The 19,074-nt window shown below is 53.0% G+C and overlaps 1 protein-coding gene across 1 annotated transcript in view; it reads right to left on the bottom strand.

The window, feature by feature from the left end:
* The window catches only part of BCR (BCR activator of RhoGEF and GTPase), a 119,310-nt gene extending 105,694 nt beyond the window's left edge, over positions 1 to 13,616 (bottom strand). The window contains exon 1 of the mRNA XM_008697519.2: positions 12,266 to 13,616. Within this exon, the coding sequence (XP_008695741.2) occupies positions 12,266 to 13,577 (1,312 nt within the window). The 5' untranslated portion in view covers positions 13,578 to 13,616. The remainder of the gene's footprint in view (positions 1 to 12,265) is intronic.
* Between the last annotated feature and the right edge of the window lie 5,458 nt (positions 13,617 to 19,074).

Here is a 19,074-nt window from a genome sequence, read left to right as displayed (position 1 = left end):
GAGACCTTTCTCACATCACAGTATTTCAAGTGCCTGCTTGTCCCCACTCCTACCCTGGTCCGCAGGCTCCTCGCACGCCAGTTAAGGGTTGAGTCTGACCATCTTCATATTTCCTAGGATGAGGGAGGGACAAACCCTCCTGAAGAACAGTGTTTTCCCATCACCTTTGCCCCTTAAAAAACTGAATACTTACCATTATTGAACTCTGCAAGTAGTGGTCAAGACAGTATATTTTTCCACATTTTCCCACAATTAAAAAAATAACACCACTGAATATGAGGGAGAGAGAAGGGATCGGTGAGACAGGCCCAGCCGGAATCTGGTGCTGCTGAACGTGGCTGAATAGCAGGGGGGTTCAGCGTCCTCTTCCTTCATTCATGGGGGTTTGAAAATGGCAATATTTTCTAAATTAAGAAAGCAACTATAATAATAATACCTTTTTAAAAAGTACCTATAAAATGCATTTCCAGTAACAATCCCATGCCTCCAAATAACAATGTGGACACATTCACACATGTTCCTACAGGAAAATGGAAAGCTTTCAGAAAGTAACATTCATATATGAATCACATTTTCTGGTCTAGGGTCTAAGATTTGGGCAAAAACAAATACCATTTTCGCACACGCCGGCTTGCACACACCCCCAGAGAGTGAACGTGCCGTGCTGAGCGTCCATCTAAGATAATCCACAAGTCAGGCCCCTGGGACTTCCAGCCAACTGGGGGATGGCCGAGCCCACCGTGGAGACCCCTGTGCCTTGAAGAGGACAGGAGAGGTGGGGGTCTGCATCGCTGGTCCAGCCTGTGCATCCCCAGCCTCACATCACGGCCGCTCCGATCACTCTATCTATTCAAGTATGGAAGATGTCCAAACAAGCAGATAGCCTTGAGTATTTCACCTAAAACCTCAGATAACTCAGCAATGGGGGTCCGCGCTGCTCGTTCATGGGGGCCCCTAGGACAGAAAAATGCAAAACTCTGCAAATGCAGCATGCTGCCCAAAGCACCGGCTGCTCTTCCCCCTTGAGCGGAGGCCTCGGTCAGCTCGGCCTCTGGGGGGCCTGCTGTCTGTCCAGCCACCACCTAGGCCCGCCACCGAAAGACTTAAGGAAGACACTGCAAACATAGTGCTAAGTAAAACAAGCCAGACACAAAGAAGACAAGTGCTCTGTGAGTCCACATATATGAGGTCTCTAGAGCAGAAAGTAGAATGGCGGGTGCCAGGGGCTGGGGGAGGGGGGGATGGGAAGTTGTTCTTACATGGGGACAGAGTTTCAGTCTGGGATGATGAAAAAGTTCTGGAGATGGATGGTGGTGATTGCTGCCCAACAGTGTGAAAGTGCTCAACGCCAATGAACTGGACACTTAATGGTGTAAATGATACATACACTATATGTTCTAGTATTTCAGCACAATCAAAGCCGGGGGGGCACCGAGGGCAAGGCCACAGCCCTTGAGGTCTGTGGATGGAAAAGGCCGCCTCTGAACAAGCAGGTTCCTGACAAACTTGTGAGGTGGAGCCTCAGGCTGGAGGCTGAATCAAGTCCCAGTGAGGTCACCAAACTCTCAGCCACCGCTTGGCTTCTGGCATCCCATTCCCCTGGGGCCCTTCCCCAAGGAAAAGGAGGCTCCACTGGTCCCTCCAGAACCTCCACACACAGGCCTCTGAGGCCTCGAGGTCTGACCAGGACCCCCATGAGCCAGCAGAGTGTGCCCAGGCAGTAGCCAGGGCCCGGCCACCCGTGGACTGAAACACACTCTGGAACATTACTCGGCTGCCAAAAGGAATGCAGTGTTGACGCATGCTACAATGGGGGTGAGCCCTGATACCCTGTTCTAAGTGAAAGAAGCCAGGCCCAAAAGGCCACATGTTATGCAATTCCATTCACGTGAAACGTCCAGAAAGAGCAAATCTAGGGACGCCTGGGTGGCTCAGTTGGTTAAGTGTCCAACTCATGGTTTCGGCTCAGGTCATGATCTCAGGGTCGTGAGATCGATCCCCAAGTCTGGCTCTGTGCTCAGTGAGGAGTCTGCTTGAGATTCTCTCTCTTCCTCTCGGTAGGTAGATAGATAGATAGATAGATAGATAAATAAATAAAATATTTTTTTTTAAAAAGCCAATCTACAGAAAGTAGAGTGGTGGATGCCAGGGGCTGTGGGAGAGAGGGGGTCATGGCAGCTAAAGGGAGCAGTTTCCTTTTGAGGTGATGAAAATTTTTTCTAAAATTAGATAGTGGTGATGCTTGCATAACTCTGTGAATATACTAAAAAACACTAATTTGTACACTTCAAATGAGTGAATTTTGTGGTGTGAATGCTACCTCAGCCATTTTTTTTAAAGATTTATTTATTTATTTGAGAGAGAGAGAGAGTGTGTGTGTGTGTGTGTGTGTGTGTGTGTGTTATGTGAGCGTGCATGAGTGTGGGGAGGGACAGAGGCAGAGGGAGAGAATCTCAAGCAGACTCCATGCTGAATGAAGAGCCCCACGCAGGGCTTGATCTCACGACCCTGAGACCATGACTGGAGCCAAAATCACGAGTTGGATGCTTAACCAACTGAGCCACCCAGGCGCCCCTCTACCTCAGCCATTTAAAAACCACCACCCCCAGGCAGGAATATAGCTCCTCATTTACAGAGTGTAGTGAGAGAAACCAATCACGTGCCCACCATCATCCCAGGCACCGGATGGGACGGAAACTGCATTTGCCCCCAGGTGTCCAAGCAAAAGACTTTCTGGAGCTCTCAAAAAGAGTATGTGCCCCAGCTGTGCTGCAGGTCCAGCTGCCCCAGCCTCTCAGGGAGGGCGTGGCATGTGGCTGGGGGACAGCAGATGGCAGTGGTCATCGTGGGCCACACTGAGTCCCCTGACGCTCTGGGGAAACATCACCCAGCTCTTCCCCACACCCCACCGCTCACAATGGGGGCCAGCTGCCCCAGTGGCTGCCCCACACACCTCAGGGGCACTCCGCTACGGCTGTGCCCAGTTCTCCAGTATCCTCCCCAATTGTACACAAGGCAACGCCCTCTAGTCTGTAAAGCCTTAGGCAATCTGCAGTCAGAGCCTGTATATGCCATAGCATTAGTAATTTTCAGAGCTTCCCATCTTCCTCCTTTTTTTCCTATTAAAATAAGAAAGTCTGTGGTTTTTATTTCCTCCTTTGAGGACTTATAATCACTAAAAGTGAGAACAAAGTGGTTCTAAGCCTTCCCTCCACAAACTTGAGGGGGAGGGGGCTCAGTGAGAAAAATCGAGAGGTCTCTCTCTTCCTCCAGCCTCTAGCTTTGAGGCCCCCAAAAGTCACAAGGACACGCAATGGGGAACACTGCAAGAGGACCTCATTCTACCCACCACAGGGGTGGATACAGCCCAGGATGGAGGGCTCAGCCACATCGGTGCGTAGCCCCAGGTTCTCTCGGCTGGTGGAACTCACATTTGGGGCCACGAGGCAGAAAAACAGATGCTGCACATTTAAGATGCAAGAACTCCACTCAACCCCAGAGGACACACTGTGAGAGGAAAGAGAGGGGGCCCATGGCCATGGCAGACCCCTGGATCCCCCTGGAGCTCATACTGGGCACTCTTGCTGAGCCAAGAGGGTAAAATGGCCCGCACCTCCTGAATTATGCATTTCTCCTTTAAAATGTCTTGTTAAGTGGTGTAAAATCAACCGGCATTAGATGCCCGAAGGGGCGACTCCATGAGACCAGACAGGGGGCCAGACCCCCAGGGACCACCCACTCTGTGCACTCATGTCCCCTCAAAGCCTCCCAAGGACGGAGTCATGGTCTTCGGTTCGCAGAATCAACGCCCTGCCCAGGACCACACCCCGGATCTACCTTTACCGTCTGCATTCCTTCCCCGAACTAGGTTGACATATGTTGCCTCTCCATTGCCTGTAGAATATCCACCTTGTTGCTTGCAAGGCTGCGCGCATAATATCCTTCCTGCTCCACCAGCATTCCAACTGACCCCAGCAGCATACGTTAAAGGGAACATGTCAGGCCTTTAAACTGAAGTGGATCTTCAAAGGCTCTTCTTAAACCCATAGAGGCACTTGAGTGAAGGATCCCCTCCGGCTGCTCCATCCCTGGCTTGGCAGTGGCTGGAGCAGCAAGTCTTTCTCCCTCTCCTTCCAGTGTCCCCTTGAGTCTCCTGGCCAGCCAGAGACGGTTCCTTCCTAGTGCTCCCTGGGCCACGTGCTGACCCTCAGTGCATGTGGCCAGCCATCTCTGTCACATCCTCCCAGCCAGGCCTTGTCCCTCTGTACTTCCTGGAACCTGCTCATAGCAGAGCATGGTCAGCACCAACCCCCACCTTCAGCTCTTGACCATTGGGTGGAAAAGGCAGACAGATGAGCAGTGTCCTCCAACATATTTGTCCTCTGGGTCCCCTTGCCACATAATTTGCTGGAGGAATCTTTAGCAAAGTGGCCCAGAAAGACATAGGGAGAGTGAGGGAATTTTCTGAGAGCTGTGCAAAATAAAGGAAAGAAACAAATTCTTGGGTGGCTGATACCTTCATGGAGCTGCCCAAAGGCTGGGACCACAGGATGCCTATCACAGCACTTAAGTTTATGTGGCTGTCTCCCCAGCAGACCGAAAATGACCTGCTGGGAAGCCTGTCTCCTGACACTCAGCACCATTCCTGTCTGAAACGTGTTGGCTGAACATCCCCTCCGCCTACTGGGGGAGGGAGAGGAGGTCACTCTGTGCCCACACTGCTGTGATTGGCATCACTCCATGGTCTGAGGAGAGAGGCCAGCACCAGCCCCTCCACCAACTGCCTGACCCTGGGCAGGTGTGCTTGTCTCACACCCCCTCGGACCCAGTCCACTGAGGGCATATAATTAAGTTAATAATCTTGTTCTAGCCATGTCACAAGAATGTTTCGAGGGCACATGAAACAGCCTCCACCAAAGCTGTGGTTACTACACAAGTGGGGCCTCACGGTCTTCCCGCACCAGACCTCGGCAGGCGCATCTTGGAACCTGCCAGTCGTGTCTCCCTCGGGCACCAGCCGCCATCCCTATCCACAGTCATTTTGCAAGGTTGCCATAGCAAGTGCTAGAAGCTAAGATAGCTAATTAGCAGGCCCCCATGTGAGGACTCGGGAAGCTCTCTAAGGTTGAGCAGGGGAAGGCCAAGGCTCAGCAAAGAAGGAAAAATAATCTCCAGATAATTTCCAAAGCTAATAAGTTTCCTTCCTGGGGCACCTGTATCACTGGGCCCCCGAAAATCCGGTGTTGCTTATCTGACGGGAGGAAAGAGGATTAAAAAGAATAGGGAAGGGTCTGAGGAAACAGATACCCCAGAAATGGGATGTCATTCTGTCTCTGACCCACAAACATCCACAACAGCCAAGACACAGACAGATCCACGTGGGCTCAGGACACCACTCCTCAAACATGGTTAAGAACCCAGACTGAGGCACATCCTAGACACCGAGGTAGGGAGGACCTTGTCTTAAGGCTCTCACACCCCTGGAGAAGGAAGCCAGCCAGACACAGGATTAACAGGAAATGGATGCAAACATACAGTGAAAAGAACTGTATATGCAAATATACAAAGGTTTTATTTTTGTGGGTTAGTTTTTATTTTACTTTTTTTTTAATTAAAAAAAATTTTTTTTTTGGTGCGTGTGTGTTAGTTTTTAAAGGCAAGGCCCTTGGGGCGCCTGGGAGGCTCAGTCGTTGAGTGTCTGCCTTCAGCCCAGGGCGTGATCCCGGGGTCCTGGGATCGAGCCCCACATTGGGCTCCTCTGCTGGGAGCCTGCTTCTCCCTCTTACAGTCCCCCTGCTTGTGTTCCCTCTCTCACTGGCTGTCTTTCTCTCTGTCAAATAAATGAGTAAAATCTTAAAAAAAAAAAAAAAAAAGGCAAAGCCTTGGAGATTAGCCTCTCCACAAATCCATAGTTGAATAAAGGCAAGAGAATTTCCATGGAGACCATGCCTGGCACACAGTAGACACTCAATAAATACTTCTGACTGACTGAATGGGGAGAGGTGGTTGCCTTGCTAACAGAAAGGTAGGTAAAGAAGAAAGATATGGGAAGCGTTGTGTTCCTACCCTAGAATTTTAAAGGAAAAAAAATATCAAAGAATCGCTAATTAGCAATGACGGGGTCCAGCCACTAACTTCTTAGGCAAGAAGCGAGGTATGGTAACCCGTGAAGCAGGAGGACACAGCCCTCCTGATGCCAGGCTGTGTTTTCTTGGCTCCATGAAGCTGCCGTAGCCCCAAAAACGCATCACTCAAATTCTTCCCAAAACATGGCTGGTGAGGCCAGCACAAGCACCACCTCTCTCTGTCATGGCAGCCTCTCCTCTGCTGCCCAGTTAGGGACTCACTGAGTGTTGTGGGCTGAACTGTAACCTCCCCAAATTCATATGCTGAAGCCCTAACCGCCAGTACCTCAAAACATGACTGTACTTGGAGATGGGGGTCTTTAAAGAGGTGATTAAGCTAAAATGAGGTCATTAGGGTAGGCCCTAATTCAATATGCCTTGTGTCCTTATTAACTGAGGACGTGTTGGACACACAGAGAGACACCAGGGGTGCAGGGGTACAGAGGGACAATCGCGGAAAGAGGCAGTGAGGACGGGAGGCAAGCAGGAAGGCATGTACACGTCGAGCCAAGGAGAGAGGCCTCTGAGGAAACCTTGCCAACACCTTGATCTTGGACTACTAGCCTCTAGAAATAAAGAGAAAATAAATTCCTGTTATTTAAGCCACCCAGTCTGTTGTGTTTTGTCATTGCAGCCCCAGCAAACTAATACCCTGGGCCACTTCAAAACGTGGGTGTGAAAGCCAAAGAACTATCACCATGACTAATAAGCGTTTTCCTAAACATACCTATTAAGGACCAGAAATGGGAATTAAGGATGAGAATACTGCTCCTGGCAACTTCAAAACCCTACTTGAGTGAAATAAGCCAGACACAGAAGGACAGCTATTATGTGACTCCACTGACATGAGGGACCTAGGATAAGCCGACTCACAGGGACAGAGAGGAGAGCGGTGGTTGCCAGGGGCTGAGGTGGAGGGAAGATGAGTTAGTGCTGAGTGGGGGACAGAGTTTCAGTTTTGGAAGATGAAAAGTTCTGAACATGGATGGTGGTGATGGTTGCATAACAACGTGAGTGTCCTTAATGACCCTGAATTACAAACTTACCAGTGGCTAAAATGACACATTTGGTCGTGTATACTGTACCACAATAAAAAACACAAACCTATCACGTTACATAAATAACATCTTAACTTAATTTACTCCATTGTTTTCAAAGCAAAAAAAAACCCCAAAACAAAACCCTACATGACTGTATTCTAGTCAGGGTGAGGGACCCTAGTGGGATTCATAATTAATTAAACCCACCACCACTACCTCCTGAACCTTGATCTAAAAGACAGCTGTGGAGGCGCCTGGGTGGCTCAGTCAGTTAAGCATCAGACTCTTGGTTTTAGCTCGGGTCATGATCTCAGGGTCGTGGGATCAAGCCCTGTGTCAGGATCTGTGCTCAGCGGGGAGTCTGCTTGAGGTTCTCTCTCTGCCTCTCCCTGTGCCCCCCTCCCCACTCGTGCACCTGCACTCTCCCCAAAACAAATAAATAAATCTAAAAAAAAAAAAAAGGCAACCACAGTCAAAACTCAGGCCTATTGTTTGACAACCTGAGTGCACTTGAAAATGCCTATCCGTTCATCGTGAATGAGGAAGCCCCTCGAACCACAGCGGTGAGCGGCAGCCTGGGCCTCAAGCATGGCCATGTCTTCTCCCGACTGGGCCGAGAATATGGTTCACCTGGACGCTTTGTCCTAGTGAGGGCCGCAGTCACACACAGGGCCACAGGGCCACAGGACTCGCAGCCAAGGAGGGGAGGTGGATACCGAAGCCAGAAGCAACAAATGAGGCAAAAAGGAGGAACAGGGAAGGCACACTGCCCTGGACCCACAATAATCAACAGCACTCCCAGCTAGCGCCTTCCTTAGTGAAAGGTTCCAGAATATTTCTTTTTTTTTTAAAGATTTTATTTATTTATTTGACAGAGAGAGAGAGACAGCCAGCGAGAGAGGGAACACAAGCAGGGGGATTGGGAGAGGAAGAAGCAGGCTCCCAGCGGAGGAGCCTGACGCGGGGCTCGATCCCAGGACTCTGGGATCACGCCCTGAGCCGAAGGCAGATGCGTAACGACTGAGCCACCCAGGCGCCCTGGTTCCAGAATATTTCATTCTGTTCCTGAAACAAGGAAGCCATCCATTCCGGAGTCAGAAAATCCTTGTAAAATTTGAACTAGACTCCATTTCCACCCTGTTGATGGCTTAATGGTCTCAGACTCCACATGGTTGGTTCTGTCTACCCTGCCCCTGTTCTTGGAGAGGAGACTGTACTCAGTTCAAAGGTGACCACAGGGTCTGATTTAAAGAGATGATGATCAAGCCAATGCAAGGCCTGAGTGACCTTTTCCTGGCCTGGAATTACTCAGTCTAACTGGTGGCTGGTCCATTCAATCACCCAAGGGAAAAACAAAGCGCTGATCATTCTGGTGACAACACACTGCCGGAATCCAAAGAGCAAACTAAACCTCTTTAATAGAGATGTGAAAACATAGGGCAGCAACTCCATGAGGGCCCATAAAGAAACAACATCTGGGGTCAGGGCTCATGACTGACTGATACTTGGAAAGGGGCCGAGGGACACCCAGGACTGAGCGTTCAGATCAAGAATTCCTCAGACCTGTGGGGCACCCGGCTGGCTCAGTCCGTGGAGCGTGCGACTCTTGATCTCAGGGCTTTAAGTTCAAGCCCCACCTTGGGTGCAGAGATCACTTTAAAACAAAAACAAACAAAACAAAAACCTTAAAAAAAAAAAAAAAAAAAAAAGGAAATCCTCAGACCTAAAAGAGTAAAGGATCTTGGGTTGTCTGGTCTCTATCCTAAAAGGGTTCGCCCAAGCTCTTGGAAAGGGAAGTACAAGGACAGGGATGGAGTTAGAGACAGGTACAGCAGGTAAGATGCTTCCCAATGACTGCCATACCTTCCCAGCTTCTCAATTCCCCAACCCAAGTCCACAGCTATGAAAAGGAGGAAGGGATCTTCCAGTACACGCTAGGTATACAGCTCTGAGCCAGGCTCCCTGGGAGACCCAGAAATAAACCAGGGATCCCTGCCTTCAAAACATACACAGCCTGTGCTACCACGTGGATAAACCTTGGGGAGACAATGCTAAGTGAAATAAGCCAGACACAGAGCGACAGATCCTGTGTGATTCTGTTTATATGTGGTACTATGAGTAGTCAAATCATAGAAAAAGAAAGCACAGTGGTGGTTTTCAGGAGCTCCAGGAGAGGAAATGGGGAGCTGTTGTTTGGTGGGAACAGTTTCAGTAGGGGAAGAAGAAAAGAGTTCTGGAGATCGATGGTGGTGATGGGTGCACAATGCCCCTGAACTGGACACTTAAAAATGGCTCAAATGAGTTAAGATGGTAAATTCTGTTACATATATTTTATTACAGTAAGAAAAAAAAAAAAAAAAAGGCAGTTCAGAGTCATGGGGCTGACACGGATGCCCCCTGAGCCTTTGCTCCCACTGTTCCTCAGGGCAGCCAGCTTCCCCCGCCCTCTGCCACTAGACATGTGCTGACAGGCGAGGCCTCTCTCCAGCGCTGCTGCCTCCGGAAGCTCCCTGATCTCACTCCCTCTGCACACATAAATGGTGTGTGTGTTCCTGTCTTCCATGAACATGTAAGCTCCCAGATGGCAAGGACTATACTCTACTTCTCTGTAGCCCATAAGGTAGAAACGGAAGGGCTTGCACACAGCAGGGCTCACAACTGATGGGCCCTGAGTGCATGCAAGGAAGGACCCCTGGACCAACCCAGTCAAGATTTTCAGGTCCAGGGCAGGGCAATTCAAAGAATACCCGAAGGTGGCCATACTCGGGAAGGAATAGATCTGCATTTCCACAGGGACCCAGAACCCCTGGAATCCCAGCTCTGCTACTTCCTGGTTTTGTCCTTACCTAGGGTTGGGCAAACTCACCATGGGGTGATGGAAGAGCCTGTGGGGGCCCTGCATGAAGGCACACTGTCACCATGCCTGGCATACAGTGGTCATTTCAGCTTCTTACCTCCAACACCAGGGGCCCTCGACTCAAAAATACGAGAGCACACTCATCCAAAGGGATTCTGAAGCCATGAGAGCCAGGCCTCCGCGTCTGCTGCTGCTGCTGCTGCTGTGAAAAATCAGGGCGCTTCCACTCCCTCCCACACTGATTTTCCTCACTGTCCCTCTGCAGGGCACAGCTCTGGCCAGCAGGCCCCAAAGAACAGCAGGAAACAGTCCAGAAAGAGACAGATGGCTTTGCCAGCACAGGCTCCCTCCTTCCCCTCCAGCCACAATGCTCAGAAGAGTGCTGAGTACAGAGCTGAAGGCACCCAGAGCTAAAAACCAGTTTTAAAACCTAACAGGACAGAGAATGTGGGGCCTTGAGGACATTCAGAAAAAGATCCAGAAAATCCTAAGAGTGGGGTCCAATATGTAAAATTAACCCCTCGACCATTTCCTGAGAGCCTGCCCTGGGTTACACACAGAGCCAGGGTCCTGCACCTGCAGCAGCTGTATGAGAGGCTGGACGGAGCTGCTGATGAGAAGGGAAGAGGGACCAAAGGGCGACCTATTGAAAGACATTCGGTCTGACCAGCTCCCCACTTTCTGCAAACTCAGAATTCACCATCAGCAAGAGAATACCATTTCAGATTCTAGGTCTCCATGAAAACCTCTCATTTTCTTTATTTTAATAATGTTCTCCCGCATCCCAGCACAGCGGGCCAGTTCAAGCTGGCTCACTCAGTCGACAGCTGGCCAGACAAGGCTGGTGCCCAGTGACCACAGGGCAATCCTCCAGACCCCAGGGGAGCTGATGTGCCTGCAAAGCAGGCTTCTAAATACTACAGCCTTCCACCCCCTCAGCGAGGGACCTAAGGGATGCAGCTGGGTCAGGCCACAGGTCTGAGTGTCAAGCCACAGCCACCCCCAGCTGCAAAAGGAAGATCGGCCACTAGATGTATCTAAAACAAACAGGACAGAGCACTGATCACAAAAAGGCCACTTGACAGAGCCAAAAATAGCCTTACTTGTTTCAAGAGGATTCTGACGATGGAAGCACATACAAGTCCACCAGCAGAAAAAGAAAAATCAGTGAAGCGGCAAACCGGAGCAGCCCGACATGGACCAGGGCTCCAAGACATTCATTCCCCACAACCCCACATCCCCCACAACCCCACATCCCCCAGCCCACCCGAGCCCCCACACCCACCCACCCTCTTCTTCCTCCAATCTTACAAACTGTGCCTGGATCTCAAAACCCATCACCCCAGAAGTTATATACACAATCCCACAGGTTTAATCTTCGGGCCAAGGGTCAGCCCATGGATTAGGAGGCCAAAATGAGCACCAGTGGACACTCATCCCTGGGAAGACAAGGAGGCAAGAGTGCATGGAAGGATCAGAAAATGGAGCTGGGGTAAGACGCACACGGGAGCCTGTGGGTGAGTAATGATGGGTGATGTCTCCCATCAAAGCCAGGCAAATCAGAACAGGTGTGGCTCTGCTTCAGCCCTGGATAAAACCTTCACCCCCGTTGATTTTCAGCGGCCCACTGAGTCAGAACTGCCTGTCACCTCACTTCCTCCTGATTCCTATTTTCCCCGCTCTGACTTGTCAGCAAGCGAACCTGACACTTCTATGGCTTGGGAACAGCTAGCACACCTTGGGTTTCCCATTAGTGTCTTGTAACTCTTCCAGGACAGGAACAGCTGGGGTGGCAGGGAATTCCCGAGACACAGATCAATCTCCAGTGAAAGTACCTGATCTAGAAGGCCGGTATGCCCCCTCTTAATACCACACCCCCACTGCCTAGAGCGGAGTGATCAAAGGGCAAGGAGATCACCGTCTAGGGCACCCTGATCTCAACCCACATAGACTCACAAGAAGCACACCACTCTAGAACCAAAGGAACAGCCACCTACTATCCCCACACATTGCCCCTCCCAACCCAATCCCAGTCCAAACACTGCGAATCTGCATTCAGGAGGAAATGGGGGATGGCGTTTGTTCAGGTGCAGGGATCAGCACGAATCCTTCCCATCCACAACAGCATGTGGATAGTCCAAAAAAGTATCTACCTATCACTCCCCGGCCAACGACCCCTTTTCTTTTCAATGGTTTCCAGCCAGGGTGCAGGTGTACCCACCCAAGGTGGTGGAGGTACCCACCTGCATCTCCATGGAAGGTGCCATCCTGAGGCAACCTGCTGGACAAGCTGTCTCCATCGCTGGGCCAGATCTGCCCCGTCTTTCGGACGCCCACGATGGTGGCCTCCGACACGATGACCTGGCCCTGCCGGTGCCGCTTCTGGCACTGCGGCGTCGGGGGGCTGCTGCTGTCAAAGGACTGCTGTGAGTTCTGCGAGGGTGAGCGGCTCTTGTCTCGAAACATGCGGTAGGTGGTGGGGCTGGGGGACACGCGGCTGGACTGGCCCGAGGAGAAGTCCTCCTCGCTGGAGGTGAGGTTCTCATTGGAGCTGCAGTCCGGGGTGTAGCCGCCTCCGCTGTCCTCAAAGCTCCGAGGGGAGTAGGACCTGCGGGGCCAGGTAAGGCGCTTCTCCTGCTCCGAAGTGCTCTGGCTGCGCAGGAGCGGGCCCTTGCCCTCCCCTTCCATCATCATGCCCCCGACATAGATGCTCTGGTAGGGCTGGTACTCCAGGGGCGGCCAAGGGGGCCTGCTGCCGCCATTGGCGTTGATCAGGTTGTCCTTCAGGAATCGGGGGTTCAGCTCCGCGTCCTCGTAGTCGCCGTCGAGGCCGCAGCTGCTCTCCGAGGAGCGGCCCCGGTAAGAGGGCCTGGGCGCGTCCCCCAGGCCCTGTCCGCTGCTGTGCTGGGACTTCTTACGCTCCATCTGCATCGCCTGGCTACCCAGGGAGCTGATCCGGTCCGACACCTCTTTGTCGTTGACCTTCACCAGGCCGCGCTCGTGGTGAAACTCGACGTTCACGTAGAAGGGCTTCTCGGTGTCCGCCGCCCCGGGCTGGCCGTGGCCCTTGCGGATCCTCTCAAAGTTGGACCTGAGCGCCGCCACGCTGGTGGGGGGGCCCCGGTCTTCACGGTCCGCGGCCGCGGAGGCCCCTGGCCTGCGGGCGGCCGCGGGCCTGGCCTTGCTTGGGGAGCCCTCTCCGTCCGGCCGGGCCTCGGACTCCTCGGCGGGCGGCGGGTCGGCGCTGTCGGCGGGCGCGGGCGGCGGGCGCTGCGCGGACGCGCGGGGCTCGGCGGCGCCGTCGGGGGGCTGCGCGGCGCGTCGGAAGCCCCAGCGTTGCCGGTCGTAGCTCTTCTTCTCCTTGGCCAGCAGCGTCTGCAGGTAGATCATGCGGAAGCGCTCTTGGTTCACCTCCTGCTCCAGGCGCCGAATGGAGGCCTTGCAGCGCTCCAGTTCCTGCTCGATGTCGCCCACCGAGCGCAGTTCCATGCGCGGCGGCTCGGAGTCTGGGAACTGCGCCTTCCACGCCTCGGCGAAGCCCACCGGGTCCACCATGGCGCGGCCGGCCTCACCTGCGCCTCCCGGCTGTGCGCGGGGTCCGCCTCAGCGGCGGAGCGGCGACCTCTCCAGGCCCGGCCCGGGGCGCCGGGCGGCCCCCATGGCCCCGCGCGGCTGTGGTGGCGGCGGCAGCGGTAGCGGGCGAACAATGCCCGCCCCCTCCCGGGCGGCAGGTGAGGCGTAGGGCTCGGCTCCCCCGGGCGGCGCTGGGCGCGGGGGAGGGCGCGCGCGAGGGGGGCGGGCGCGCGCGAAGGCGGGGGAAGGGCGCGGGGCTGCGCGCGGCGCTATTGTGTGCGGGGTTTCTCCGCGCTGCGCGGCGCGGGCGCTGCCCTCCGCTGGGCCCGGCGCCGCTAGCCCATGGCCGCCGCCCGCGCGCTCCTCGGCTCTCGCTCCCGCGCCGCGCCTCGTCCCGGCCGCCGCCGCCTCCCAGGCGCTGCGCTTGGCCCTGCCCGCTCTCGCCGCACTCCCGCCCGGCCCGCACTCGGCGCCGCAGGAAGGGGAGGGCCGGGGGGCGGTGGCCGCGGCGCGACTGACGGAGCCGGGCGGGCCTCTTAAAGGGGCCGTGCAGAGGGCTCGGGGCGGGGGGGGAAGGGGGGGGAAGGGGGAGAGATGTGGGGGAGGGGCCGCAGGGAGGCAGCGCCCCCACCCGGCCGCTGCCCTCCCTCAGACTCCGCGCCTCGGGAACCTCAGTTCCTGGCGGTGGTGAACCCGTACGTCCGACGCGGAGGCCCTGGCGAGTTCTGCACTCCTGGAACAGGAACACCTGGATCCTCACTTCTCCACGGCCCGACAGCCACTCTCCAGAGTCAGGACTGAGAGCTCTAGGGGCCACCCACCGGGCCCCTCCGCACACGGGAGCCCGGAGGGGCGAGTCATCCAGGGCGGCAGGGAGGGCCAGGGTGGGCCACCAAAGCCAGTAGCGCCTGTGTGCCACAGGGCATTGTCGCGAAGATAATTCACAGGAATTTCTCCCCCAGGTTACTCAACACCCACATCGCCCTCCCTGTGGTCCTGAGCTGTCCGCTGGCCTCTCCTGAGCTTTAGAGGCTGGCCTAGTTTTTCCCGGATTGCCTGACTCAGAATTTAGGTGTTTAGTCTCCCCCTAAGGGGGTCGCCAGTCTCCACCGTAAACCTCAGGACTGGGTGGAAGACCGGACAGCCCAGGGCCGTCAGTGAAACAACCGGACAGCCCAGGGCCGTCAGTGAAACAAAATCATCCGTCCTAACCCCAGGGAAGCCCAGAGAGCTTAGACACACGGCAGAGAGCACACTTCAGGGAGTCTGATGGGCGCCAAATGAAAATACCCAAAACCGCCTGCTGGGTCAGGGAACAGGAAGCAGGATTTGTCAACCAAAGACCTGGGCCTGAGTCCTGATCACGTCTGCCTCTCTGCTTCAGTTTCCTTTGGCATTGAAATGAGAGCAAGGGTACCTGTCTCCAAGCGCTGTTGTCCCTGCATGGATGTGAGGGGTTATCTTGACCCCCTCCCCGGGTCCAGTGCCACCCGGAACAGATGCCCAGGGCTATCAGCCAGTCCAGCCTGGCTCCAGTTCAGGTCTTCCCCACTCCAGATTTTGTGACTTGGACAGTTCCCTTCCCTTCTCTGAGCGTCAGTTTTACCCTCGTGTGTAAAATTTGAGCACCGCCTGTAAAGCACCCAGTTGGGGCAGATGCAAACACATTGTGACAAACGGCATGTGGTGTTCCTCCCTTGACTGCTTGTTAAGGTTGGTACTCTGGGAGGTGCCCTGGGAGGGCCACAGGAGAACTCTTGGGCCCCCGAGTCCAGACACTTTCAGGAACAGCTCACTGCCGCCCTCTTCAGACCTCTCCACCCTCCTGCTCGATCCCCTCCTGAGACCCGGTTGCCTCTTCCCCAGCTCCTTTATGTTGCAGACACCCCCTTCAAAGGCATGCAAGGAGCACCCCACCCCCACCCCGTGAAGCCTGTTTGGCAGGCAAAGAGACAGAATGAGTTGATGCCCTGACTTTAGGGCTGGACAGGTGAGGCTGGAATCCCAGCAGTTTGCACGTCCTCAGTGACCTTTTCTTTAAAATGTGTGTAAGTCTTGACCTCACGGGGTGTGGCACATAGCGGCTTGCAATCAATATTAGCTGCCTTCCTCAGATGATCTGCGCAGGTCACCCAGTGGGTCGGGCCAGGCAGGCTTCCAGAATCCTATTGTCTGGTTGTCTCCAGAGAGAATTCCAAAAGCACACACTGCTTTTTTCCCTTGCTGATGGAACCCCTCCACTTCCAGGGCAGGAAATTATGGGCTCATCCGGGACACTATCTTTAATCACCTGGGAAAGAAAAGGATACTTTGGGAGGGGGGCTTCATCTGTCAGAGAGGTGACACTTTCTCTGGTTTGCCAGCCCCAGTTTAGCTCCACCTCAAATATTGTACATAAATTAATTCAGAACTTAATTCAGAAACCAGAAGATAGTGGCCATCTCCCATGTGAGATAGCTTCTTCGGGCCCCAAAGACACTCCTCTCATCCTCCGTGCTTTCCTAAAAACACTCCCACCCTGGGTCTCTGGTCTTTTGCCGCAGAGCTTCCTTACCATCCATCCCTCCCCCAGGGAGGAAGGAATGAGGAGGAACATGGGGCCCAGATACATAACAGTCTGAATCCCCCATCAGCTGTCTGTCCCCAGCTAGATCTAAATGCCCAAGGATGGAGATGTCTGTCTCGTTCCCCACTGACTCCCCAGTGCTCAGCACATAGTAGATGTCAGCCGGCGCCGGCCAAAAGAAGAATCTGACACGTGTGTGGCTCAGAGGAGCTCACAACGCAGAGAGAAAGATGGACATGAGTGGGGGAGGAGAGGATAAGGCAGGCAGAGCCAGGCCATGGCAGGGGTGTGTGTGCCGTGCAGGGATCCAGGAGGGGGCAGAGGTCTGGGGAAGGCCTGCCAAGAGAGGTGACATCTGAGCTGGTCCTAAGGATGAGGAACAGAAAGGCAAAGACAGGGAGACGTCAAAGTTCTAGGTGTGTTTCAGGCACAGTTGGGGTAGGAGACGAGGCTGGTGTGGGTGGCAGGAGGTGACATCAGAGGCGAGGCAGCGCCTTGTAAGAAGGCTTGTAAGAAGTTTAGCTTTTACTCTAAATGCAAGGCCTCTGGAAGGTTCTGAGCTTGCACGGTCTGGTAGAACTCTCCGCCATGATGGACATGTTCTGCACTCTGCACTGAACAATACAGCAGCCACTGGCTTCCTCGTGCAACTCCTGGGCACTGAAAATGTGGCCGCTGCAACTAAAGAGCTGGAAAAATCCAGTTTGATTTAAAATTTGGTTTGGGGGCGCCTGGCTGACTCAGTCAGTGGAGCATGCGACTTTTGGTCTTGGGTGTGTGGGCTCGAGCCCCATGTTGGGTGTAGAGATTACTTAAAAATAAAGTCTTTTAAAAATAAATAAATAAATAAATAAATAAGCAAATAAATAAATAAATTCTAGTTTGCTTTAACTTTAATGAATTTAAATTCAAATAGCCATGGTATCTGCCATAAGCAGTGGGGTGACTTGCTCAGCTTTGTTTTGTGGACAGGTGGGAGGTAGGGCGTGGGAGCAGGGTAAGTGGACAGGGGCTGTGCCACTGGTCCAGATGAGGGGCACTGGTGACCCAGAACCAGACTAGGGTGGAAGCAGGGCAATAGAGAGAGGGGGTCGAGTTCCAGGTTTGTTCTGGACTCATAGATAGATCTGATGTGGAGGGAGGAAGGACCAGCTATGACGTGGACAGTGGGTCGGTGAGTGTGATGGAGACACTGGGCTGCTCAGGTGAGGAGGCTTCAGGTGCCTGTAGCCCACCCACAGAGAGGAGTCGGGTAGAGAGAGAGTGGGTTTGGGCGTACCAAGGAGCCGCCAAGAGCGGAGACAGAAATGGGAGCGTTATTGGTGAATAGCTAGTGTTTATGGCCATAGGGCTGGAGATTCTCCCTGGCTCCCCAGGGGGACTGGAAGAGGAAGGGTTAGGGGCTGGACTAGCAGGGAAGTAGAGGCAGAGAGACTGAGAGGCACTGGTCAAAGAAATGACAGAGACCCAAGAGTCCCAAGCAATGCAGACTGAATGAGGAGGGCAGGGCCCCTATGAATGACAGCCGAGTCAGGTGCAAGGACACCGGGTCTGGCATCATGAGGCCACCAGAGCCAAGGTGGGCCCCAGAGCCTGGCCAGACAAGCTGGAAGTCCCACAGAGCCTTCTAAGGGGTTCAGCAGGTGGAGAGCACTTCACCAGGGGCTCCACAAGCCCCAAGGAACAAGTGACATCCATTTTGTTCGTCATTAGACTTTCCTGAATTCTTCATAATGAAAATGCTTATCTTTTGTAATTAAAAAAATGTTATTTTTTTACATTTTTACAACTTTATGGAGGTGTAATAGATGTGCAGTAAACTGCACATCTTTGAAGTGGGCAATTTGATGAGTTTTGACATCTGTAACATACCTGTGAAACCATAACCACAATCAGGTAACAGACATTTCCATCACTCCCGAGAGATGGCTTTTTTTTTTTCATCGAAGAACTAAAATGGGACAGAGAAATAAGATTATTGGTGATGTCTCCCGTCAATTTCTTTCATTTTCTGGGGTGTGGTTATGTAAGTCTGCAGTTTGTTTAGAAATCAAACATACATAAAACAGTTACCATGTTAAAAAAAAATCAAACACACACACTCTCGGGCACCCTCAGCCATCTGCGAACCCTGAGAGAGATGCTGGCAAACCCCTCCCCAAGGCTGCTCCTTCCCTTTGCTGGAAGAAGAGGCTGGGACCCAACAGCTGCCTCTGCTGGACAGAATGCACAACTTCCAGTCTGTTCAAACCGGCAGTGGAAACAACCCAATGTCCATCAACAAATGAATGGTGACTCAGAAAGCCGTACATCCATACAATGGAATATTATTTGGCCACAAAAAAGAATGCAGTACTGATACTACAACATGGATGAACCTTGAAAAACTTCTGCTAAGTGAAAGAAACCAGTCATAAAAGGCCACATACTGTATGATTCCATTTATATGAAACGTCCAGAATGGACTTATCTATAGAAATAGAAAGTAGGTTGGTGGTTGCCGGGGATAAGAGGGTGGGAGGAATGGGGAATGACTGTTAAAGGTCGTTGAATTTCTTTTTAGAAATGTCCTAGAACTAGATAGTGGTTCTAGGTTTTGCACAACTTTGTGAATATACTAAAAACTGTTCCATTATATGCTCGAAATAGGTGAATTGTATGGTATGTAAATTATATCTTATTAAAGCTGTTCTATTAAATAGCAAAAATCGTAGAGGATAAATTGCGCCAGCCCTTGGGTCCCCAGCCTGGGGGGAAGGAGCCCCCAGTCCTGCTCACTGAGGGGTGAGCATTTTTCTAGCATCTCTTTGAATGCTCACATGAGCCCGGGGATTCACCCCCACTCCACAGATGAAGACATGTTTGCATGTCACCCAGCCTTTCAGCTGCGGGCAGGCTTGAGACCATCTTCCA

Source organism: Ursus maritimus, unplaced genomic scaffold, assembly GCF_017311325.1.
Source record: "Ursus maritimus isolate PB19 unplaced genomic scaffold, ASM1731132v1 scaffold_33, whole genome shotgun sequence".
In the NCBI taxonomy this organism is placed as follows: Eukaryota; Metazoa; Chordata; class Mammalia; order Carnivora; family Ursidae; genus Ursus; species Ursus maritimus.
Note: the sequence above shows the minus strand (reverse complement) of the source record. Positions and strands in the feature narration are given on the sequence as shown.